This window comes from Bos grunniens, chromosome 6 (genome assembly GCF_055505025.1).
Source record: "Bos grunniens cultivar Pamir isolate PY7600 chromosome 6, Bosgru_T2T1.0, whole genome shotgun sequence".
NCBI classification, from domain to species: domain Eukaryota; kingdom Metazoa; phylum Chordata; class Mammalia; order Artiodactyla; family Bovidae; genus Bos; species Bos grunniens.
In genome coordinates, this window is record NC_141170.1 from 59586368 (window position 1) to 59607543 (window position 21176).

The 21176-nt window shown below is 36.8% G+C and overlaps 1 protein-coding gene across 5 annotated transcripts in view; it reads left to right on the forward strand.

The window, feature by feature from the left end:
- The window catches only part of PDS5A (PDS5 cohesin associated factor A), a 133755-nt gene extending 113726 nt beyond the window's left edge, over positions 1–20029 (forward strand). For 3 of the 5 annotated variants that reach the window (XM_086406072.1, XM_086406076.1, XM_086406074.1), the window contains 5 exons: positions 650–712; positions 1463–1608; positions 2652–2760; positions 7421–7773; positions 17377–20029. In XM_086406072.1, coding sequence (XP_086262198.1) covers positions 650–712; positions 1463–1608; positions 2652–2760; positions 7421–7773; positions 17377–17380 — 675 coding nt within the window. In that variant the 3' untranslated portion in view covers positions 17381–20029. Of the gene's footprint in view, positions 1–649; positions 713–1462; positions 1609–2651; positions 2761–7420; positions 7778–17376 lie in introns of those variants that run through there. The other 2 variants (XM_086406075.1, XM_086406077.1) reach the window with 1 other exon arrangement.
- Positions 20030–21176: the final 1147 nt, after the last annotated feature.

Below are 21176 nucleotides of genomic sequence, written 5' to 3' on the forward strand. Positions count from 1 at the left end.
TTAGCAACCAAACAAAAACAGTTTTTCTTGAGATCCTATGTGGGGTTCTTTTAGTGAGTATTAAGTGCCTGATATATGCTTAGTACCATTTTGGGTGCTTTGGGAGCACAGAAGTAAATTCCCTGGTAGTGCAGTGGTTAAAGAGTCTGCACGTCCATTGCAGGGGGCCTGTGTTCAACCCTTGGTGGGAAAGATCCCACATGTGTGACACAGCCAAAAAAGGAAGTAAATTTTATAATAGAGTGTAGGTGAACACAGTTCATTGAGTAAACTGGAAACTAATAGAAGAAGTATGTTTTATTTTAAATGTGATTTAAGGGAATTCCTTGGTGATCCAGTGGTTAGGATTCCATACTTTCAATGCCAATATCCTGGATTCAGTCCCTGGTCAAGGAACTAAGATCCCACAAGCCATGTGGCATGGACAAAAACAAAAAGTAATTTGCCTAATTTATCTCTAAATTTGACTAAGTCTTGTGTGTCACTTGATTTAATTTTAAAACTAAACTTATGGTATGGTTCATGAAATAATGCTTTGATGATTTGATAGGTTTCATAGCATAAATGAACCTGTTACTGTAAGGCATAATGCCTGAAAAGTCTTTTATGAACAATAAAAATATGCATGTTCACTTTTTTTTTTTGATAGGACTTCTGTAATGACAAGAGTTATATTTCAGAAGAGACAAGAGTACTTCTGTTAACAGGAAAGGTATTATATACTAGATAATTGGGGGATCTTTATCTCCTGTGCATATTACTGCTAACCTTTAAACATCCCTCAGGTTTTATGGTTCCTGATTCTTAGACATCATGTTGTGGATTGTAGCATCTAAAGCATTTGTTCTCTTGGACTTTTTTCTGCCATGAACCATTTTTGAGTTAAAACCATGTGTCCTCATCAGTACGGATAGGGTTCAAGTTATTTAGAATTCACAAAGCAAATTTCCCTGAAAAATGATATAATAAATTTAGATGTGTAAGAAAAAAGAAATAATTTTAAAGTATTAATAAGTTAGTTTATATCCTATAAAGGTAATATGCTATCTAAAAGGAAAAAGGAAATTTAATATTTAATAAAGAATCTAAACTGTTAAAACTATATACACTCAGTAGTTTTTTATCTGTAAGGCATTACTATGTCTTACTCAGTATGTATTTCACTGTGTTTTAGGGGCACTTTTTATTTTAATTGAACAATAAAGAATAATTAAATAGTGCATAGTTGTGGTTTTTTTTGCATAGTTATTTTTAAAAGAAGTAATACTTCTGACTTCAAATTATGTTCAGACACAGTATTAAAGAATTATCATTTCTAATAAATTTAGGATTTAACTTCCCAATAACAACTGTCTTAACAATTCCTGGGCTTAAGCAGAACAATAATCCCTTACATGTGTATAAATTTATATGTATTCCTTTTAGTAAGGTATAAAATAACATGCATATATGTAATTTCTAGCCAAAACCTGCTGGAGTACTAGGTGCTGTAAACAAGCCTTTGTCAGCAACGGGAAGGAAACCATATGTTAGAAGCACTGGAGCTGAGACCGGAAGCAATATTAATGTAAATTCAGAGCTGAACCCTTCCACCGGAAATCGACCAAGGCAATTTTTTTTCTTCAGTTGTTTTTGTTATGATCACTCACTACTTGATACATCTTTCAATTCCTTTTCTTAAAGCACATCACAAAAATGGACTTTAGGGAACATCTTAGTAAAAAACATACTGCTGAATTTTAGTATAATTAATGATGGTAATTGAGTGTGTATTACACTTTGGGAAACCATTTAGCATTCTAAATGTATAGAAAAGTTAAATAAAAAAAAAAGAATTTGTAGTACAGTAAAACTAATTTACTTGGAAGTGTGTGTGTATATGTGCAAATTTAACACTTAGGAAAACTGAAAATATAACTCTTTAAACAAATTTATTTATATGCTTTTTAACTCGAGATTTAGTATAGCATGAATAAAGATAACATTGTTAATAACATTTGCCACTTATTGTTAAAGATTCCATGTTTAACATGTCAGGTGTTTACTGTCTTAGCTACTGCATAAAAATTTCCACCTGACCCTACTCTTACAAACATTGAATAATGAGGCTTTTAAAGATTTTATTCTGATTCATATTTTAAGAATAAATTCAACTGGTAGTGTTTTAAACACATTTTTAGCAGTAGAATCCAAAGATATAAAAATATTAACGTGGGGCATCTGTGGTTTACGTGGATGGTGGGCGTCAAACACCTCTCCCGTGGCCTTTTCTAGCAGCCCCCTGTCTTACAGAAATAATTAAGAACACAGACTGAAGAAAATGATAGTCTTAATCTGCTGTACTTTTGCTTGGTTTTAGCGTTTTCCACCCCAGCAGATAGGCTTATAGAAGAGTTATGTTGTTTGTTTCTTGACAACTAATCTATCAGGTGACTTTAGGCAGTCATTTCTTTCTTAGATTAGTAAGGTTAAGTGGAAATCAGTAACTTGGTGTAATAGGGCAGTAGGCTGTAGCCACAGATATGAGTCTTGCTAACTTGGCCAGCCTTCTAAGCCAGTCTAAGCCTCCTGTTTTCTTATTGGTATAGTGAGAGTAAAGTTTGTATTCATGTGGTCAAATGAAGAAGCTTTGGTTTGTTTTTCTTCAACAGGGAACAGAGTTCAGAGGCAGCAGAAACTGGTGTTAGTGAAAATGAGGAGAACCCTGTAAGAATTATTTCTGTCACACCAGTAAAGAATATTGACCCAGTAAAGAATAAGGTAAATTTTTAAATTTAATGAGTTTCTCCCATGGAGATTCTTACTACAGTTTCATGACAGGAGTGAAAAACCCACGGTCAGTACATTAATGTATACTACATACTATACATGTGTGTACCTATGCTTACTGTGCTTTCTCTCTCCAGAAATGATTCTGTGTTCACTTTCTTCATTTAACCAGAGCTTGTGTGTCACCCATAATGGTATCCTTCTACCGCACTACTTTTCCCAGTGCCTTGAAAGAATAGGACCTGAGGGGTTTTGAGATCTTGTTTTCAAATACTTCATTGACTCCCGCCAGAGATCAACACTTCTTGTTTGTTTAAGTTAAACTTATGAGCTAGCCATAATGTTTGAGTTTTTATGTATTTAACAGCTGCATTCTTTCTTTGATGGTGGATCTTTTATCTATAGCTCCCAATATTCTTAATTTTTTGGCAGGATAGAAAGGAATGTAACATTGGTAGGAGGATAACTTTCCTCAGTTGGAATAGTATAAGAATAGTAATATTTTTTTTCCATAGAATCATATTTTTGACATACTTTTTTTACACACCATATATTTATGGTATTTATAAGATGTTTTAGGAATTACCCTCAGGTACATAAAATATAGGACTATACAGTCATTCCACAGTAGCTGAACCTTTCCTATCGAAACTCGTTGTGTGAACTCAAACTGAACAGATAGGGGTTTTTTTTTTAATGCCCCTATCCTTTTTTTTTTTTTTAACTTTACAATATTGTATTGGTTTTGCCATACATCAACATGAATCTGCCACAGGTATACACGTGTTCCCCATCCTGAACCCTCCTTCCTCCCCGTACCATCCCTCTGGGTCGTCCCAGTGCACCAGCCCCAAGCATTTATATACATATTTATTTATTTATTTGGCTACATTGAGGCTTGGTTGAGGCATGCAAGCTTAGTCACCCTGTGGTATGTTGGATCTAAGTTCCCTGACCGGGGATCGAACCTGCATCCCCTGCAGTGGAAGGTGGGTTTTTAACCACTGGACACCAGGGAAGTCCTGATAAGGTTCATTTTTTGGTCAGTCTCTCACTGTCCATACTCTGTGCTCTTTGCTAGCTGAACTTCACTATGTCAGTAGATTCAGGGAACCTCTCAAAGGTGTTAGAATTCAGAAGCCAATAGATTTAGATATTGTGGGATCTTTTTATAGAATTAAATATTCAGCATAAACATGCTTCAATTCAGAAATGCATATTGTTACAGATACTTAGTTAAACATGCTTGTCATGTGTATTAAGAGGTAGTACAGAGATGCAAATGTTTAACTAGTACAAACGGCTAATCTATAACCTTCCCAACCTCTGTGGTAAAATTGTATAAAAGATAAATTGGATATTTAAATTCTAATTTTTGAGGGGCCAAAATGTGACTTCGCTTGACCTGTAATATTATATTGTTTTGTTCCAAACCCTGTTTTAACTTTTTCATACTTCCAAAGAATGTTTTAACGATTCAGTGTTGCCTAAAGAGACATGTCGTGTTTTGGCAAAAGCCTGATAGCTTCCCAGTCAGATCTCCCATAAATTGATATGATCATTTCTTTCCAGGATCTGGTCCTCAGTCTTGCATGCTCAAAACAGTGTGTTGCTAGTATATTAAAAGAAGATATGATCTAAGGGAGTGTTTCTTGCTAACCAGTTTCTCGAAGAGGTTGATATGTAAACCAGTTAATTAGTTATATAAATAAAAACTATCCAACAAGTTGGATATGTATGTTTACAGATCAGAACATTTTCTATTATTCACTCAGTGAGAGAAATCAAATTGTAATATGAAGAATGAATACGAGAGGTGGTTAAAAGAAGTAAGATACTAACATTCCACGGATGCAGGCAAGCAGTACTGCCAGTGTTGCCCTTTAGAGTCTTTCTTCATGCCTGTAGCTGACTGTAGGCATGACTATGCCTTCATGCCTCTTCATTTGGTTTTTGCATGAGTTTGTTATCCATATGCACATATACATAATGTTCATAAATATGTAAATATGATCATGTACATGACTTTTAATACAGTCTTTTTTTCCCTATTAAACAGCCTTATCTTGTGTGTTCAAATTTTTCTCTCCAGAGTTATCATTTTCTTACTTGTATACACATAAATCCTTTCCCCCTTCTTTGTTAGTGCAAACAATGTTGCATTAAACTTGTGATTTTTTTTCTAGGGGCTGAGTTCTAGTAGTGGGATTGCTGGGTCAAGTAGTAAAATACTAGAGATTTTAGATATTTCCATATTGTTTTCTCAGAAAGTTAGAACACCTGACATTTCTACTAAGCGGGTACTTTTTTCTCTACATATCCACCATCAGCAGGTTTTATAGTTCTTTTGAATCTTTTTCTGTTTTAAAGTATCAAAACTAATACCCCACTATTGTTTTAATTTTATATTTACTTTTGTTGACCATTTGGATGTACTCTTATGTGAATTGCTTGTTCATATTTGCCCTTTTTTAAATTATCTGTTTTTGTTTCTTTTTTCCGGCCATGCCGCACAGCTTGTGGGAACTTCACTAACTAGAGATCAAACCCAGGCCACCAGGGAACTCAGTAACTCAACTTCTGATGCTGTAGTAGTTATACCTTCTCGTTAACACTCTTGCTTCCTTCTGATCTAGTCACCCAATATAGCACCCAATGTGATCTTTTTAAAAAGATAATTTGGATTCTGTTTGCCCTCTATTTAAAGTCAGTGACTTTTATTATGGACAGAGGACCTTGGTGGGCTACAGTCCATGGGGTCACAAAAGAGTCGGACACAACTTAGCAACTATACAACAACAACTTTTATTAGCACTGAAAATAAAATCAGATTTCTTAAAGGTCCCATAAAGCATTCATGATCTGGCCCATGCTTGCTTCTCCTGCCATACACCAGTCTCACATCACTTCAAGTTACTTAATCTTCCAAGCTCTGTCCTTCTTTGGGTGCTTCATGCTGCCTCTTGCATCTGTCTAGAACACTTTACTTTCCACATGGTAAGCCTTGCTCTGATACTGTTATTCCCCAGAATAATCAAATTGGTGTTTCCTTTTATTTATTTATTTATTTTTTCCTGAATTCCCCTTTCTTTAATGTCTTTAGCACTTAGGGTAATCTGTACTTAAATGTTTGTTTACTCTTTAAAAAAGATTAATCATCTATTATGCTCATCTGTTGAGGACCAGAACAGTATCAGTTTTGTTCCCCAATCTATGCATAGCAGCCACTACATGTAATAGACACTAAGTTGAGTGAATGGTTTCAACTTCAGGTTTAACCACACTTAGTCATCTTTATTGGCCTTTTTATTTTGCCCAGGAATCACCATCTTTCACCAGGTGACTTTGCATATCTCTGTCTAATCCGCTGTATACTGTTCAACAGTTTACCCTGTGTGGACCACCTTACTCTTTTTCCTTCATGTATTATCTGTTCTCTTAAGATAAAGTTTACTTTAATGTTTTAAATCCTCAACATGAAACACTGATTTTTGGATTTTCTAACTTAAGATACTATTTTCATGAGTTTTCATTTAAGTAAATTATCTTGAAACATGAAAGATTTATATGTGTTTCCCAGTCATTCTGAAAACATTTTGAGGGGAAATGAAAGTTAATTAACTGAAAAGATATAGTCTTAATTTTTTGGATGATGATAGTGTTCCTTTGTTTCCCTTGAATCAATTCAAATTATTACAGTTGATTCCTAAATTTCATTTGTATAAAGGTCACTTTCATCCTGAAAACTATTATTCCTCCTAATGTCTGTTATGTCTGTTACACTAAAATCGAATTTTATTAGCTTAAACATTTTAGATGACAATATGTATGCCAAACTAGAAAGAGGAAAAAAAAGAGAATGTTCAGGAAGAAGTAGGTTAATGACCGATCCAATAAGAAGAGACAAAAGTTTGAATGAATGAGTGAAGTGAGATGATAAAGAACTTTCTGTTACAGAACTATGAAGATTATTATAGTTAGACGCATCATAGAGAAAGAAAATAACATTGAATTATGAAAACATCCTCCCTGCTTTTGAAAAGTTGTAGCATTAAGAACATACTAGCAATAAAAAGGACGTTTTTATTTAAAATGAGTGTGAAAGAACAGCTGAGTAGGTTTTCTCATGTAACTGCCTGTACCATTTAATACATATTTACTGAGTATAATATATGCCACGCACTGTGGTTAGGTACGGAGAAGGCAATGGCACCCCACTCCAGTACTCTTGCCTGGAAAATCCCATGGATGGAGGAACCTGGTAGGCTGCAGTCCATGGGGTCACTAAGAGTCGGATACAACTGAGTGACCTCACTTTCACTTTGCAGTTTCATGCATTGGAAAAGGAAATGGCAACCCACTCCAGTGTTCTTGCCTGGAGAATCCCAGGGACGGGGGAGCCTGGTGGGCTGCCATCTGTGGGGTCGCATAGAGTCGGACACGACTGAAGCAACTTAGCAGCAGCAGCAGCATGGTTAGGTATCATGTTCAGTCCTTACCCTTAAGGAATTTACATTCCTCGTGGGACATAAGCAGTGAGTTAGAAACCCTGAAATCCCAACTCCTAAAATAACTTGCAGAATGCTTCTTCTAGTCAGATCAGTGATATTTAAGGAATTTCTGTTCATAAAATTGTTTTCTGCTCTTCTAGGAAATTAATTCTGATCAGTCTGCCCAGGGCAACATCAGCAGTGACCGAGGAAAGAAAAGAACAGTAACAGCAGCTGGTGCAGAGAATATCCAACAAAAAACAGATGAGAAAGCAGATGAATCAGGACCACCTGCCCCTTCAAAACCCAGGAGAGGACGTCGACCCAAATCTGAATCTCAGGGCAATGCAACCAAAAATGATGATATAAATAAACCTCTTAGTAAGGGAAGAAAGAGAGCTGCAGTCAGTCAGGAGAGCCCTGGAGGTCTGGAAGCAGGTAATGCCAAAGCACCCAAACTGCAAGACACAGCCAAAAAGGCAGCACCGACAGAGAGACAGATTGACTTGCAAAGGTAATGTACTCCATTCTTTCTGAACTTTGAGTTTAGACATTTTGTTTTATTCCTAGTTGCCATCCATAACAGCCAAATACCTAGCCATTTGGGAGTGAAAACTGCCCCCTGGTTTTCCTCAGTAAGTTATGATGGCATTTATTTTTAATCTCATAACCTTCAGGACAACAATTTGAAGAGAGATCTCCTAAATTAGGATATGGTATTTTGGTATTTCTATTTATTAGCAAGGATATTATTATCTTGGTCTGCTTCACATAGTTGCATGGGGTTTACTAAATATAAACGGCTACTTTTTTGATACAGAAGTCCCAGAATGGAGTAAATAGGTGTCATGACACATGAACAAGTATATCTTGCTCTTTAATTCCACTTGTTATAGTAAACTTTAATATACATCAACAACTTACTTCTCTCCCCTACCCTTCCCAATGAGAATAACCTCACAGCTGCTCGTCTTTGATCATGTTTGGGTTAGGTTTTTAAATTAACATTTATGAAATTCTGAAGTTTCGGGTTATTAAATTTGTTATATTTTAAATGTCTCTAAGTACCTTTTCAGCGTCTAATGGCAGCTGATCCAGGCCCAAATCTGACTAAGTAATGGGTGTTTCTTATACTCACTTCCAGTTTTATGGACTAAAAGTAGAAAGCCAATATTGGGGGCAAATTTTCTTATTTTCTCCTCAAACCTGGACCTTTGACCTGTAACAACATACTTAACATTGGCCTCCTTATCTTCATCAGTAAGACAATATGATAATACCTTCCTCAAAGGATTGTTCTAAGAATTAAATGGATCATTAAATAGAAAGCACTTAACAAAATGCCTTGTGTAGAATAAATGCTCAGCAGTTAACCACTGTTTTGAATTCTAGTTGCTTTACCCCTTAATATATTTTTAGTTATGCAAAAACTGAAGAAATTTCATTGGAAAAGATAGCCAGAATTCTCTAAAGGATTTCTAGAATTCTGGCTTTTCCTCACCCGCATAAACTACTACTGATCTCACACCCAGGCCACCTGAGCCACCTGATCTTACCTGTCACAAGCTGTCCTTTTGCCATCTAACCAAAATATCCACGAACCCTGAAATATACTTGAACCCTGAAAATATTTTCAGTAGCAACCAACCTTGTCTCTGAAATTGAGCATTGTAAAACCCATTGCTCTGCTTTTAGTTACACCATTGCCCCCAAAGCATTAAACAAACCCAACAAAAATGGCTTACATGCCAGAAACTGCTCTTGATTTAAAATGGCTTTGGGCCTTCTGAAAAATCTTAAAATATCTTTTAAGAGTGAAAAGATACCTTAGAAGTCTTAAGTATGCCAGTTAGTAGATTGGTTGGGCGATGTGTTACACACAATACAAAATTCTTTGTGACAGGTGTTCATGATAGTACTTCAGTAGAATAAATACTGTGCACATATCTTAGAAACTTCTGATTGATTTATTAACTATTAATTCATGGCTAACAAAACATGGAAGGACATTCTGAAACTTTCTGCCAGGCTTCCTTTTGTCTTTTCCATTCTTTCCTGAATCTAATATACAACTCTGCCCTTAAATTCTAGCATTATGACTTTTGTTTGGAAACCTAATTACTCCAGAAACTCTATATTACTCACGATATCCTCTTGCATAGAAATAAACGCATTATAGGCAGATGAGTATTGCTCTTTACACTTCTCATTTGTTCTTCTAACAAATACAGACAGATTAGACTGCCATCATTGTGCTGGGTGTTGGCAATACATAAGTATCCAAAATAGATAGATTCTTGCCCTCCAAGAATATACTTCCCAGCCAGAAGAGAGCAGAAAAACTTTCACTCTAGGTCTATTGACTGATAAAAACATAAGAATTATTTTTATTACTACATAAAGCAGTGAAATTCTGACTCATGCTACAATATGGATGAACCTTAAAGACATTCATTATGCTAAGTGAAATAAGCCAGACCCAAAAGGACAAACAGTGTATGATTCCACTTACATGAAATCCTAGAGTAGTCCAATTAAATTCATAGAGGCAGAATGAGGTGGTTGCCAGGGGATGGGGGTGGGGGACTAGGCATTGCTGTTTAATAGATACGGCATTTCAGTTTGGGAGGATGAAAATATTCTATTAAAACATTAATCCTAATATTGTTTATTAGGTTGTGCAAAAGTAATTGCAGGTTTGTGTTATTGAACTCTGCTCTTTGATATTCATATACATTCTTAAATAAATGTATTTATGTTTTACATCATTTTAATGTGCATTTCTTGCTTTTTTTTTTTTGCTAATGACATTGCATTTATTGTAGACTGTAGAAATGATGTTAGACAAAAAGCAAATTCAAACGATTTTAAGTTCAAAATGGGTTGTAAAACAGCGGAGACAACTCACAAAGTCAACAACACACTTGGCCCAGGAACTGCTAATGAACGTACAGTGCAGTGGTGGTTCAAGAAATTTTGCAAAGGAGACAACAGCCTTGAAGATGAGGAGCATAGTGGCAGGGCATCAGAAGTGGACAATGACCGGTTGAAAGCAATCATCGTAGCTTATCCTCTTGCAACTACACAAGAAGTTGCCGAAGAACTCGCCGTCAACCATTCTACGGCTGTTTGGCACTTGAAGCAAATTGCAAAGGTGAAAAGGCTCGATAAGTGGGTGGCTCATGAGCTGACTGCAAATCAAAAGTTGTCATTTTGAAATGTCATCTTCTCTTATTCTATGCAACAACAAGGAACCATTTCTCAGGTTATTGTGACAGGCGACAAAAAGTGGATTTTATTTGACAACTGGCGACGACCAGCTCAATGGTTGGACCAAGAAGAAGCCCCAAAAGCACTTCCCAAAACCAGACTTGCACAAAAAAAACGTCATGGTCACTGTCTGGTGGTCTGCTGCTCGTATTCAGCTTTCTGAATACTGGCAAAGCCCTTACATCTGAGAAGTATGCTCAACAATCGATGAGATGCACTGAAAACCACGATGCCTGCAGCCAGGATTAGTCAACAGAATGGTCCAGTTCTGCTCCCTGACAGTTCTCCACCACACATCGCAAAACCAACACTTAAAAAGTTAAACAAATTGGGCCATGAAGTTTTGCCTCATTCACCATATTCACCTGACCTCTCACTGGTTGACTACTACGTCTTTAAGCATCTCTACAGTTTTCTGCAAGGAAAATGCTACCACAGCCAACAGGAGGCAGAAAATGTTTTCTAAGAGTTTGTTGAATCCTGAAGCACAAATTTTTACATACAGGAATAAACTCATTTTTTGTTGACAAAAATGTGTTAGTTGGGAAAAAATGTGTTGGTTCCTATTTTGATTAATAAAGATGTGTTTGAACCTAGTTATAATGATTTAAAATTCAAGGTCTGAAACCACAATTACTTTTGTACCAGCCTAATAGAGATAAATGGCAGTGATTGTACAACAGTGTAAATGTACTTAATGCACACCAAACTGTGTACATAAGAGTGATTAAAATTGTAAATTTTATGTTACATATTTTGTTTCACTTAAAAAATTGTTACAGAAGACTGATAATAGTTAACACTAATACACTGCTTATTATTAGTCAGGCTCAATTCTAAACTCTTTGTTAACCTATTAAGTGCTTAAAACTTCGCTACATGGGTAAGTACTGTCATTATCCCTAGTTTATAAAGAGGAAGAAATCCAAGAATAGAGAGTCTGTGCAGCTTTTGGTCCCTTTGCTTACATGAATAAGCAAAGTAGAGAGGCAGGATTAAAACCAGACATTGTCACTCTGGAGTCCATATTATATTGTCCTATTAAGGTAAAATTTAGTCTTAATTCTATGAGTACTATACATGCATACAAAACTAGTTTAATAGAGGATACTTTGAAAAGACTTTATAACTAATGTAGTTTATATATGTGAAACTTTATCCCATAAAGTGGAAAATGTTTGCATACAGTTAATTTTTAAAATTATTACATAAGAAGCTAGTTTATTAAAATAATCATAGTTTAAATCAGACAAAAACTATAGTCACCTTTTAAACCTATTTCAGAATTCATGCAGAGATAAGCCCTGGCATTATCAGCTTTAGAGAGGGAGAAAACCAAGGGAGAGATCAGATGTTCTTGAAAGTGCCAAACTTAAATGAAGCACGTAACACTATGAGAGCATTGAAGGACTGCAGTGAATAGTAGGTGGAATAATGTGTGGGGTTTTCGGTATATTGGTAGAAATAATAGTGGTAATAGGGAAAGGTTGTTAAACGTCTATTTAAGGCAACCATCTTTATAAAGCAAGTACCTGGGGAGGGAGGAGGGTTCAGGATGGGGAACACATGTATACCTGTGGCGGATTCATTTTGATATTTGGCAAAACTAATACAATTATGTAAAGCTTAAAAATAAAATTAAAAAAAAAAAGCAAGTACCAACTGTATGTTAGAAATAAGGAGGTTAGACCTGAAACAGTTACTTTCCCAGGCCACCTGGTTGGTGCTACACAGAGCAGGGGTTTTGAATCCTGGTCGTGTCCCTTATTAACACTGTATTGCTAATAGAGACAGTTCCAGTTGGTAATATTTCTTCTCTAAACCATGAACATTCAGAACTCTTATTTGTTTCTCCTCTTAATGTGTAAAGAGATGTTTTAATGTGTAGCACTTCATGGCAAATAGAGGGGGGAAAGTGGAAACAGTGACAGACTTTATTTTCTTGGGCTTCAAAATCACTGCAGACAGTGACTGAAGCCACACAATTCAGACACTTTCTCCTAGCAGAAACGCTATGACAGTATATTGGTATGGGGAGGGTAGAGGGAGGGGAGTTCACGATGGGGAACACGTGTATACCTGTGGCAGATTCATGTTGATGTATGGCAAAACCAATACAATATTGTAAAGTAATTAGCTTCCAATTAAATAAATTTATATTAAAAAAAAAAAAAAAGCAGACATCACCTTGCCAGCAAAGGTCCATATAGTCAAAGCTGTGATTTTTCCACTAGTCATGTGTGGATGTGAGAGTTGGTCCATAAAGAACACTGAGCCAGCATCGAAGAATTGATGCTTTCAAACTGGTGTTGGAGAAGACTCTTAAGAGTCCCTTGGACAGCAAGAAGATCAAACCAGTCCATCCTAAAGGGAATCCACCCTGAATATTCATTGGAAGGACTGATGCTGAAGCTGAGCTCCAATACTTTGGCCACCTGATACAAAGAGCTAACTCATTGGAAAAGACCCTGATGCTGGAAAAGACTGAGGGCAGGAGCGAAATTGGGGTGACAGAGGATGAGATGGTTGGATGGCATCACCGACTCGATGGACATGAGTTTGAGCAAGCTTCGGGAGTTGGTAAAGGACAAGGAAGCCTGATGTGCTGCAGTTCATGGGGTCACAAAGGGTCACTCTAGCAACTGAAGCACCACCACCACCAAGTAAAAGGAGTAGACACACTAAACAGAAGTTCCTTGTGACTCAGCTATTGTTCTCGCCTTTAGCTGGACAAAACACTGGTCAAAATTCTGAAGGTGCCGATTTTATTTTTATTTCATGGGAAACTCTAGCTTTCACCTTCCTGTAAGTTTCTAAACATACTTTTCATTAAGTGCAAAAATTACCTGCAATTGATTTGACATCTTACCTGTATTTTCTGATTTGATATCTCACCTGTATTTTCCTGAGACCCAGTGAGAATCAGATACAAGTTAAAGCCACATGACTGAACAATTCAGAATACAGAGCTAATATAAACACCTTGAATCAGCCTGTTAAGATTATCAGTACACTTTCACCCATGTAATTAATAAAAGAGACAGGGTTGCCAATGCTGACAGCCATCAAGCACTGCATTTCTGAGCTAAGAATGAACCCAGAGTGGTGGTAGGATCAGGTCATTTACTGCCCTGGCAACTTGAAGTGTAGCCTGGGGTCCTTGCATTGTGGAACCAGAGCTGGGTCTGGATCACTGTGCTAAAAGTAATTTAATTTGGCCCCAGATTTTCAGCTTGAATGTAAGCCTTTGAGAAACAAGGCCGGGCATACTGTGCCTCTCTGTGACCCTAGTATTTAACTCCAGACGCTACTTTGTCAGTCTTTTTCTTTACCTTGCATTACTCTTCACACATTTTACTTAATTTCTCACTTCACTGATGGTCCGTTGCTGCTCTGGTCACAACTGTCTTTACATTAACATCTGAAAAGAGCCTTTCCTGGCATTATCCTACCTCCTATATGCCATCTCTCCTTTTAGATCTGAGTGTCAGATCTCCTCAAGGTAGTCAGTCAGTCTACACTGGGTACTACTAGCATCACCTCCAGAAAACTGGCCCAATTTTATTACTTGGTATTTATACTCTTAGCGTATTTTATGATTATTAAACTTTATTGACCACATTGCCAACATCAGTGCCAACATCCACTGGATCATGGAAAAAGGAAGTGAATTCCAGAAAAACATGTATTTCTGCTTTATTGACTATGCCTTTGACTGTGTGGATCACAATAAACTGGAAAGTTCTGAAAGAGATGGGAATACCAGACCACCCTCCCTGCCTCCTGAGAAATCTATACGCACGTCAGGAAGCAGCAGTTAGAACTGGACATGGAACAACAGACTGGTTCCAAATAGGAAAAGGAGCCCATCAAGGCTGTATATTGTCACCCTGCTTATTTAACTTCTGTGCAGAATACATCATGAGAAACGCTGGGCTGGAGGAAGCACAAGCTGGAATCAAGATTGCCGGGAGAACTATCAATAACCTCAGATATGCAGATGACACCACCCTTATGGCAGAAAATGAAGAGGAACTGAAAAAAATCCTCTTGATGAAAGTGAAAGAGGAGAGTGAAAATGTTGGCTTAAAGCTCAACATTCAGAAAACGAAAATCATGGCATCTGGTCCCATCACTTCATGGGAAATAGACGGGGAAACAGTGTCAGACTTTATTTTGGGGGGCTCCAAAATCACTGCAGATGGTGACTGCAGCCATGAAATTAAAAGACGCTTACTCCTTGGAAGGAAAGTTATGACCAACCGAGATAGCATATTCAAAAGCAGAGACATTACTTTGCCAACAAAGGTCCATCTAGTCAAGGCTATGGTTTTTCCAGTGGTCATGCATGGATGTGAGAGTTGGACTATAAAGCTGAGCGCTGAAGAATTGCTGCTTTTGAACTGTGGTGTTGGAGAAGACTCTTGAGAGTCCCTTGGACTGCAAGGAGATCCAACCAGTCCATCCTAAAGGAGATCAGTCCTGGGTGTTCTAATGCTGGGAGGGATTGGGGGCAGGAGGAGAAGGGGATGACAGAGGATGAGATGGCTGGATGGCATCACCGACTCGATGGACATGAGTTTGGGTAAACTCCAGAAGTTGGTGATGGACAGGGACGCCTGGCGTGCTGTGATTCATGGGGTCGCAAAGAGCTGGACATGACTGAGTGACTGAACTGAACTGATTAACTAATTAATGAAAAGCAATTTTGAGGCCCTAGTATATTTCAGCTACAGTCTAGATGCTTTGTTTGTAACCCCATTAATCCAGCCCTATAAAGCAGGACCCTTAAGTGGTAGCTTCTGCAGCCATTTACATAGCACGGCCATCACTTACTGCAGCAAGTGCACACCCCTCTAGAATTCCTCTTATTAGGTCCTCTCACTGACAACATTGAGTAAATAATAATGTTTAGTATGATTTCTACTTACATAATTCATTTAGTAATTCAGGGTTTTGACTTGTAAACATACCTGTAGGATTTTTTAGGTCCCTTTGGATTTTTGCAATAAATGTATTCCCATCAGCTTCTGTGTGTGTGTTCCAACAAACATTCCTGTTTATATTTTGGGCTGCATTTGAAATTGTTAATTCTTTTGAGAAAATTCCTTGAATTTACTCTGTAGGTTTATAAAACTCAGCCATTTGTATACTGTAGTTGGGAAATAGTATCTGTACAACTGGACACTTAATGTTGGCCTCCTGAGTTTGAGAATGGAGGATTCACCATCTTTTCAGTTATTAGTTCACTTGTTTTTCCTTTGTTTTTAAACTATTATCCAAATGGCAAACAATCCGAAATGTTTTGCACTGAAAATGTGTTTTTATAGGTGTCCTGATTGTTTAGTATGTTTTATTTACCTTTAAGACCAAATTCTTCCATGGACAAGAAAATATCAATAAACACCCATAGAGATGCAATCCTTAAACTTGGGACATATGGGAAAACTGAATTTAAGGAATTTATCAATAGGATAACAGCAGTTTTGGATTAACGTGTTTTGTGTAGTATGCTTAGTATTAGAGTATTCAAGAATCTTGGAATATTTATTAAGCAAAGAATTTACTGGTTTCCTGTGCTCATTTGTATACTGAGAAAGTTTCCTCACATCACAAATTTATATTTTAGAAGTATCCCCTAAATATGTTTCCTTATGTATTAAACAATCATATATTAGTTCTTCAGTATTATAAAATTCAAGTGAATTTTTATCAAAATAATATGAAATTTTTCAGAAGCCAAGTGCTTGGAAGTGATGGCAGTTCACTTTGGGACATAGAACCAAGTCCAGGAAATTCTTCCAGTGACCTGGATCGTTAGTCTGTGAGAGCAGCCAGAAAGATACTGAGGACTCCGAGCTAGTCAAGGGAAGCTTCCTGAAGGTGCAGCAGGCAGTTTGTAGAGGATTCTTTGATATATTATTATATTCTATTATAACAAATTAATACTGTATAAGAATCTTAGATAACTTTTTTTGTTGTTAGCATTGTTATCTTTATAAAAGGTATATATAACATTGGGGTTTGGGAATATAAGTAAACATCCCCCTTATCTTTCTTTCCCAAGTTTGGAATCGTCAAGGAGACACAGTCTCAATGGCTGATTAAAAATGTGGAATGATAAGGAGTTTCCTGGCGGCCTAGTGATTAGGCTTCCTGGTTTTCACTGCCCTGGCCCAGGTTCAGTCCCTGGCCCAGGAACTGAGATCCTGCAAGCCATGACTTTCCACCCCACCCCCAAATGTGGGATGACATAAGCTAGGTAACTACTAGTACTTTGCCCCTAAATTGAACAAATAACCTCACACAGACCAGAACTCCAGCATGCTCAGTTTTCCCCACCTACCACTCCCTCACCCCTTAGAGAGTAGATGAAGGGAGAAGAAGAAGAGACCCTATCCCATTACTTCATCCTCCAGGGGTCATAATTTTCCCTCCCTTTATGGGAAATAGAATCAATGGGAGAGTCTTCATAGCAGAATTAAACTAAATTTTCCTCCTTTTTTAGTACACTAAAGAACAGAACTTTTGCTGCTTTTTAAATTCATTTTGCCATAGTTGTCTAATAATTTTGGAAGTATTAAAAATTATTTCAAATAGCTTTTAGTGTTTTATTGTAGTAATAAGCAAATTGGGCATTGGGTAGCAATGCTTATAAAAACTTCTTAATTGGTATTTTGTTTTTATATAGTTTAGGAAAAGATTCATAAATCAAGTAAAGTCTCATGTGAAAAATGAAAAAAATGTTTTCAGATTTTAGATAATAACTATAGAAAAGAAATTATGTATGGTTTGTTTTCCTGTTTTTATCTTACTAACATTGTTTTCTTCTACTCCTATCCCCAAGGTAAAAAGAAAAATTTATTTGCAAAGGGAGAAAATGAAGGCCAAACAGAAGCAGGCTCTAGCTTCTGCAAAAACTTGGATTCAGAATGATCTTGAACAGAAAATGAAGCTAACTTCAGAACACACTTTCTGCCTTGAAAACTGAAAAAAGCTATTACTTCCTTTTTTCACATGACCACAACTCCTTTGATGGAAATGTACAGCAGAAACTCTTGAGAGAGAGGCTAAAAGCAACTCTTTTTCCACCCTCCCCCCAGACTTTTCTTATGAAAAGTCAATAATTAAGCAAATTGCTTAACACTTGGTTCCAGTTCCTGCATATCTGGAGTTTAACGGCATAATACACCATTAATTTCCATGCTGCAGTCTTTATTTTAAAGAAAGTAACAGGATGTCCTTACACTGACAATGAAAATTCATCAATTTTAGAGCCAGGAATTTCCCGTGTTACACAAGAAAAAAAAAAATAGAAGTCTACTGAATTAATTTTTTAGAAGAAGAGAAATCAGATTAAATGTCTTTTTTTTTTCCTTTTGGAAACTTTTATGTATAATTCTTTCTGCCTGCCTACTTTTCTGCAAAATGAGATGTACAGATTTCAGTTCCCTGCTATGAAAAGTGATGTGGTGGCAATTTTATAAATGTTGCTTTCTGATTTTTATCAGAGTGAGAAAATAATTAAAATTATTATTGATTTCATATCACTTCATATTTTGATTTCCCCTCCATTTTAGTTTAATATAATTTGCAATAAATGTACATATTGTTGTCTGTTTCATAAAGCATATCACTTTAAAGTGGTTTTTACTCCTGTGATTATGTTGGAATATTTGAAATTTTAAAGGAGTAAAAACTGTCCAGCATTTGGTTTTATAATGTTTGTCACCAGATTTTTATTATTGATGTAAAAAAAAGTCAATTCTTTTTAAATAGTTGGACTTTGGCAGCTTTGTAAGGAAAGTGGGAGGTGCTTAGGATTGCTATCAATTTCAGCATTGTGCTGTTGGGAATAAGTGTTTTGCTTTTGTCTGCCAGTCTGGGCTCCGTTTTTATGTTTATTTTTGAAGACAACTATTGCATCAATATATTGTTTCTTGGCATTGTTCAGCATAGGTAATGTGTGCACTTTTCGTGTACACATATTCATATTTAAGTTTTTTGCATAAAATAAATGCTTCTAGATGTCATATGGTAGTCTTTTTTAATCTTTTTATCACATTATGTTTTCCTGTGCAGTTTTTATGTGAAAGGGCTAAAGTTATAAAGAAACAACATGATTACAGTCAACTCTCCATTATCTATACAAAACAGTGACTATGCCTCAGGTTTTGGATTTTGCATAAAATCACGTAATTAATCATAAAATTAAAGTAACAAAGCATACCGTAAGAGCTAATTCAGGAGGAACTCGAGATTGGTCCTTTCTCACCTGCCCCCACTCTCCACTTAAGCCCTTTCCCTGAAGCCCCATCTGAATGTGCTCAGTGTCCTTACTCACACCTGGCGTGGGTTTGAGGACATAAATGTTTGTGTGATAACTTGGTCTTGACAGGCTGTAAGTCTACGTGAGATGTAAAGAGTGAACATGACCTGTGTCCAAAAAGGATGATAATGTTAAATGTAAAATTTGTTGGTAGTAAATGTCACTTAATGTTCTCATAGGTAATCAAGAGTTGGCTGTATACTGACTGACTGAAAGATGGATAATTCTCTTAAATATGCATATACACACATTTAGGTATTGGATGATGGCTAGGGAACAATGGATACCAGATATTACCTTTTAAAAGGGCAGAAAAAGTTCTACTCTTCCTTATTGCCTCTTCATAATCCTTTAGAAAGATAAGATATTGCCTCCAACATGCTGAAAAAGAATATCTATGCATAAGCATCAGAGAAGTCCCTCAAGCCATCAGTGGGCATGTTCTGTTTAGATGTTGAAGTTCTCTTAGCATCAGACAGCTTGATTCTTAAGGCCACCAATTTGCCACCAATAAAAAGCACACTGGTAGAGGCCGCCTCTCTCTCGTCTCCTTTTAACTGATCATTCAGCATCATAGCTGACTAGATTACCTAGCGTGAAGTCATAGCTAACGTAGTGTAGCAGCCATTCCCATCAGTTATGGCTGCTTAGATTTTTGCAAGAGAGAAGTTAGCTAAAAGGATCTGGTCCATATACAAAATGTAAATGGCCCACCTTGGATTTTTTTTAATACGAAGCAAGTGTCTGGCACTAAGGGATGGGAGAGTAGGACTGAGCTGATGGGGAGGGACTTAAGGGAAATTTGTCATTTTTCCTTTGAAAAAGGAAAAAGTAAAATCTCTTAGGAATTTGGTATTCACATCTCAGAGAAATACAACACAAAGTGCAGACTTATATTTGAGAATTAATGTTAACCCTTTGTGTCTAGTTTGAAGCTTCTTGTATTTGTCTAAAACTACAAGCCAGAATTTTGTATCTCCTTTGATAAAAAGTGTGTATAATGTAAAGTAGTTTTGCATATTCTTGTGCTGCACATGGGCTGAATTTTTAAAAAATTTTTTAAAAGACTTGAAGAGAACCTTGTAATTTGTGTAAATGACAAGTGTAAAATCCTACCATAAAATGCTAAAAATATGCATTGTTTCAAATAAAACCAAGAAATGCAGCATTATATAGTAGTGTGGAACCCTGAGTATTCATGTACCCTCTTGGTATGTCGCAAGCTGATAAAATGTCTTTGCACATTTTCTGTTTAGATTCTGGACTTCGCACATCCCCATAAGGAAACAAAGGCCACCTTCAGACTTCTGACTACATGGCTTACAGTGACTGAGGGAGAATATAACAGGATGAGTTCTTACAGGCATCTGGGAAACTTTAGAAATTGTCTTTTAAGAACTTAAACGTGGCCTTCCATTGAAACTAACCTGTTGATATACCTTTTTATTGCAAATTCTGAACATGTACATTTACTTCAAAAGCTAATTCACAGAGAAAAAGCAGATTACATACATGTATGTGGAATAAGAGGTGGACAGAATGAGAAGTAAGAGAAGCTATCATGACTGGTTTCTGTACTTGACCCTCAGTGGGATTGTTATTCCACACGTTGATACTTTTCATTCATATAAATAACGGTCAGTAGAAACCACTAGTGACCCAAGTCTCCAGCAGTCTGACAAGAATCTTTGCAACCTGCCTAAATAATAATAGCTTTGCCTACAAGAAGCTAAAAGTTTGCTACAAGCCAGCGACAGTGGAAATGAGTATAATCAGACACTCAATCTGTAAACCAGAGCTCCAATCTTTCATTTCCATTTAAGAGTAATAATATCCTTCACTTGTGCTTATTTCAGAGTCCGACAGGAACACAAGTCAGGCAAGCGGTTGATCAGGACTTGAATTTTGGGGGAGTGATCAGGACTTTAATTTGGGGGGTATTTCTCAAATAACATTTTGTGATCAATGCTGATTCCAACTTAAGACACTTTCCTCCCCTTCATTCTCTAGTTACTCCTTTCTCCAGGAAACATCCCATGCATCCCTCTAAGAAACAACACTGTATCCATTCTTCCAGAAGCTTGAAAAGGGATCACCTGGAAGTCAGTTATACACAGGAGCACCTTAGTGCAAAGTTCAGATCTGTGGAAGCCACAAAAAAAAATGTAAGGGTTGGAGGTAACCATTCCGTACAGACAGCTCAGTGGTGGGGGCTGGCATTAAAAACACTAAGATGCCTTAGGAGGACTAGCGATATAAAGCTAATAGCACAACACGGGCATATATGGCTGTCCAGGTGGCACATGCCTGGATGTGAG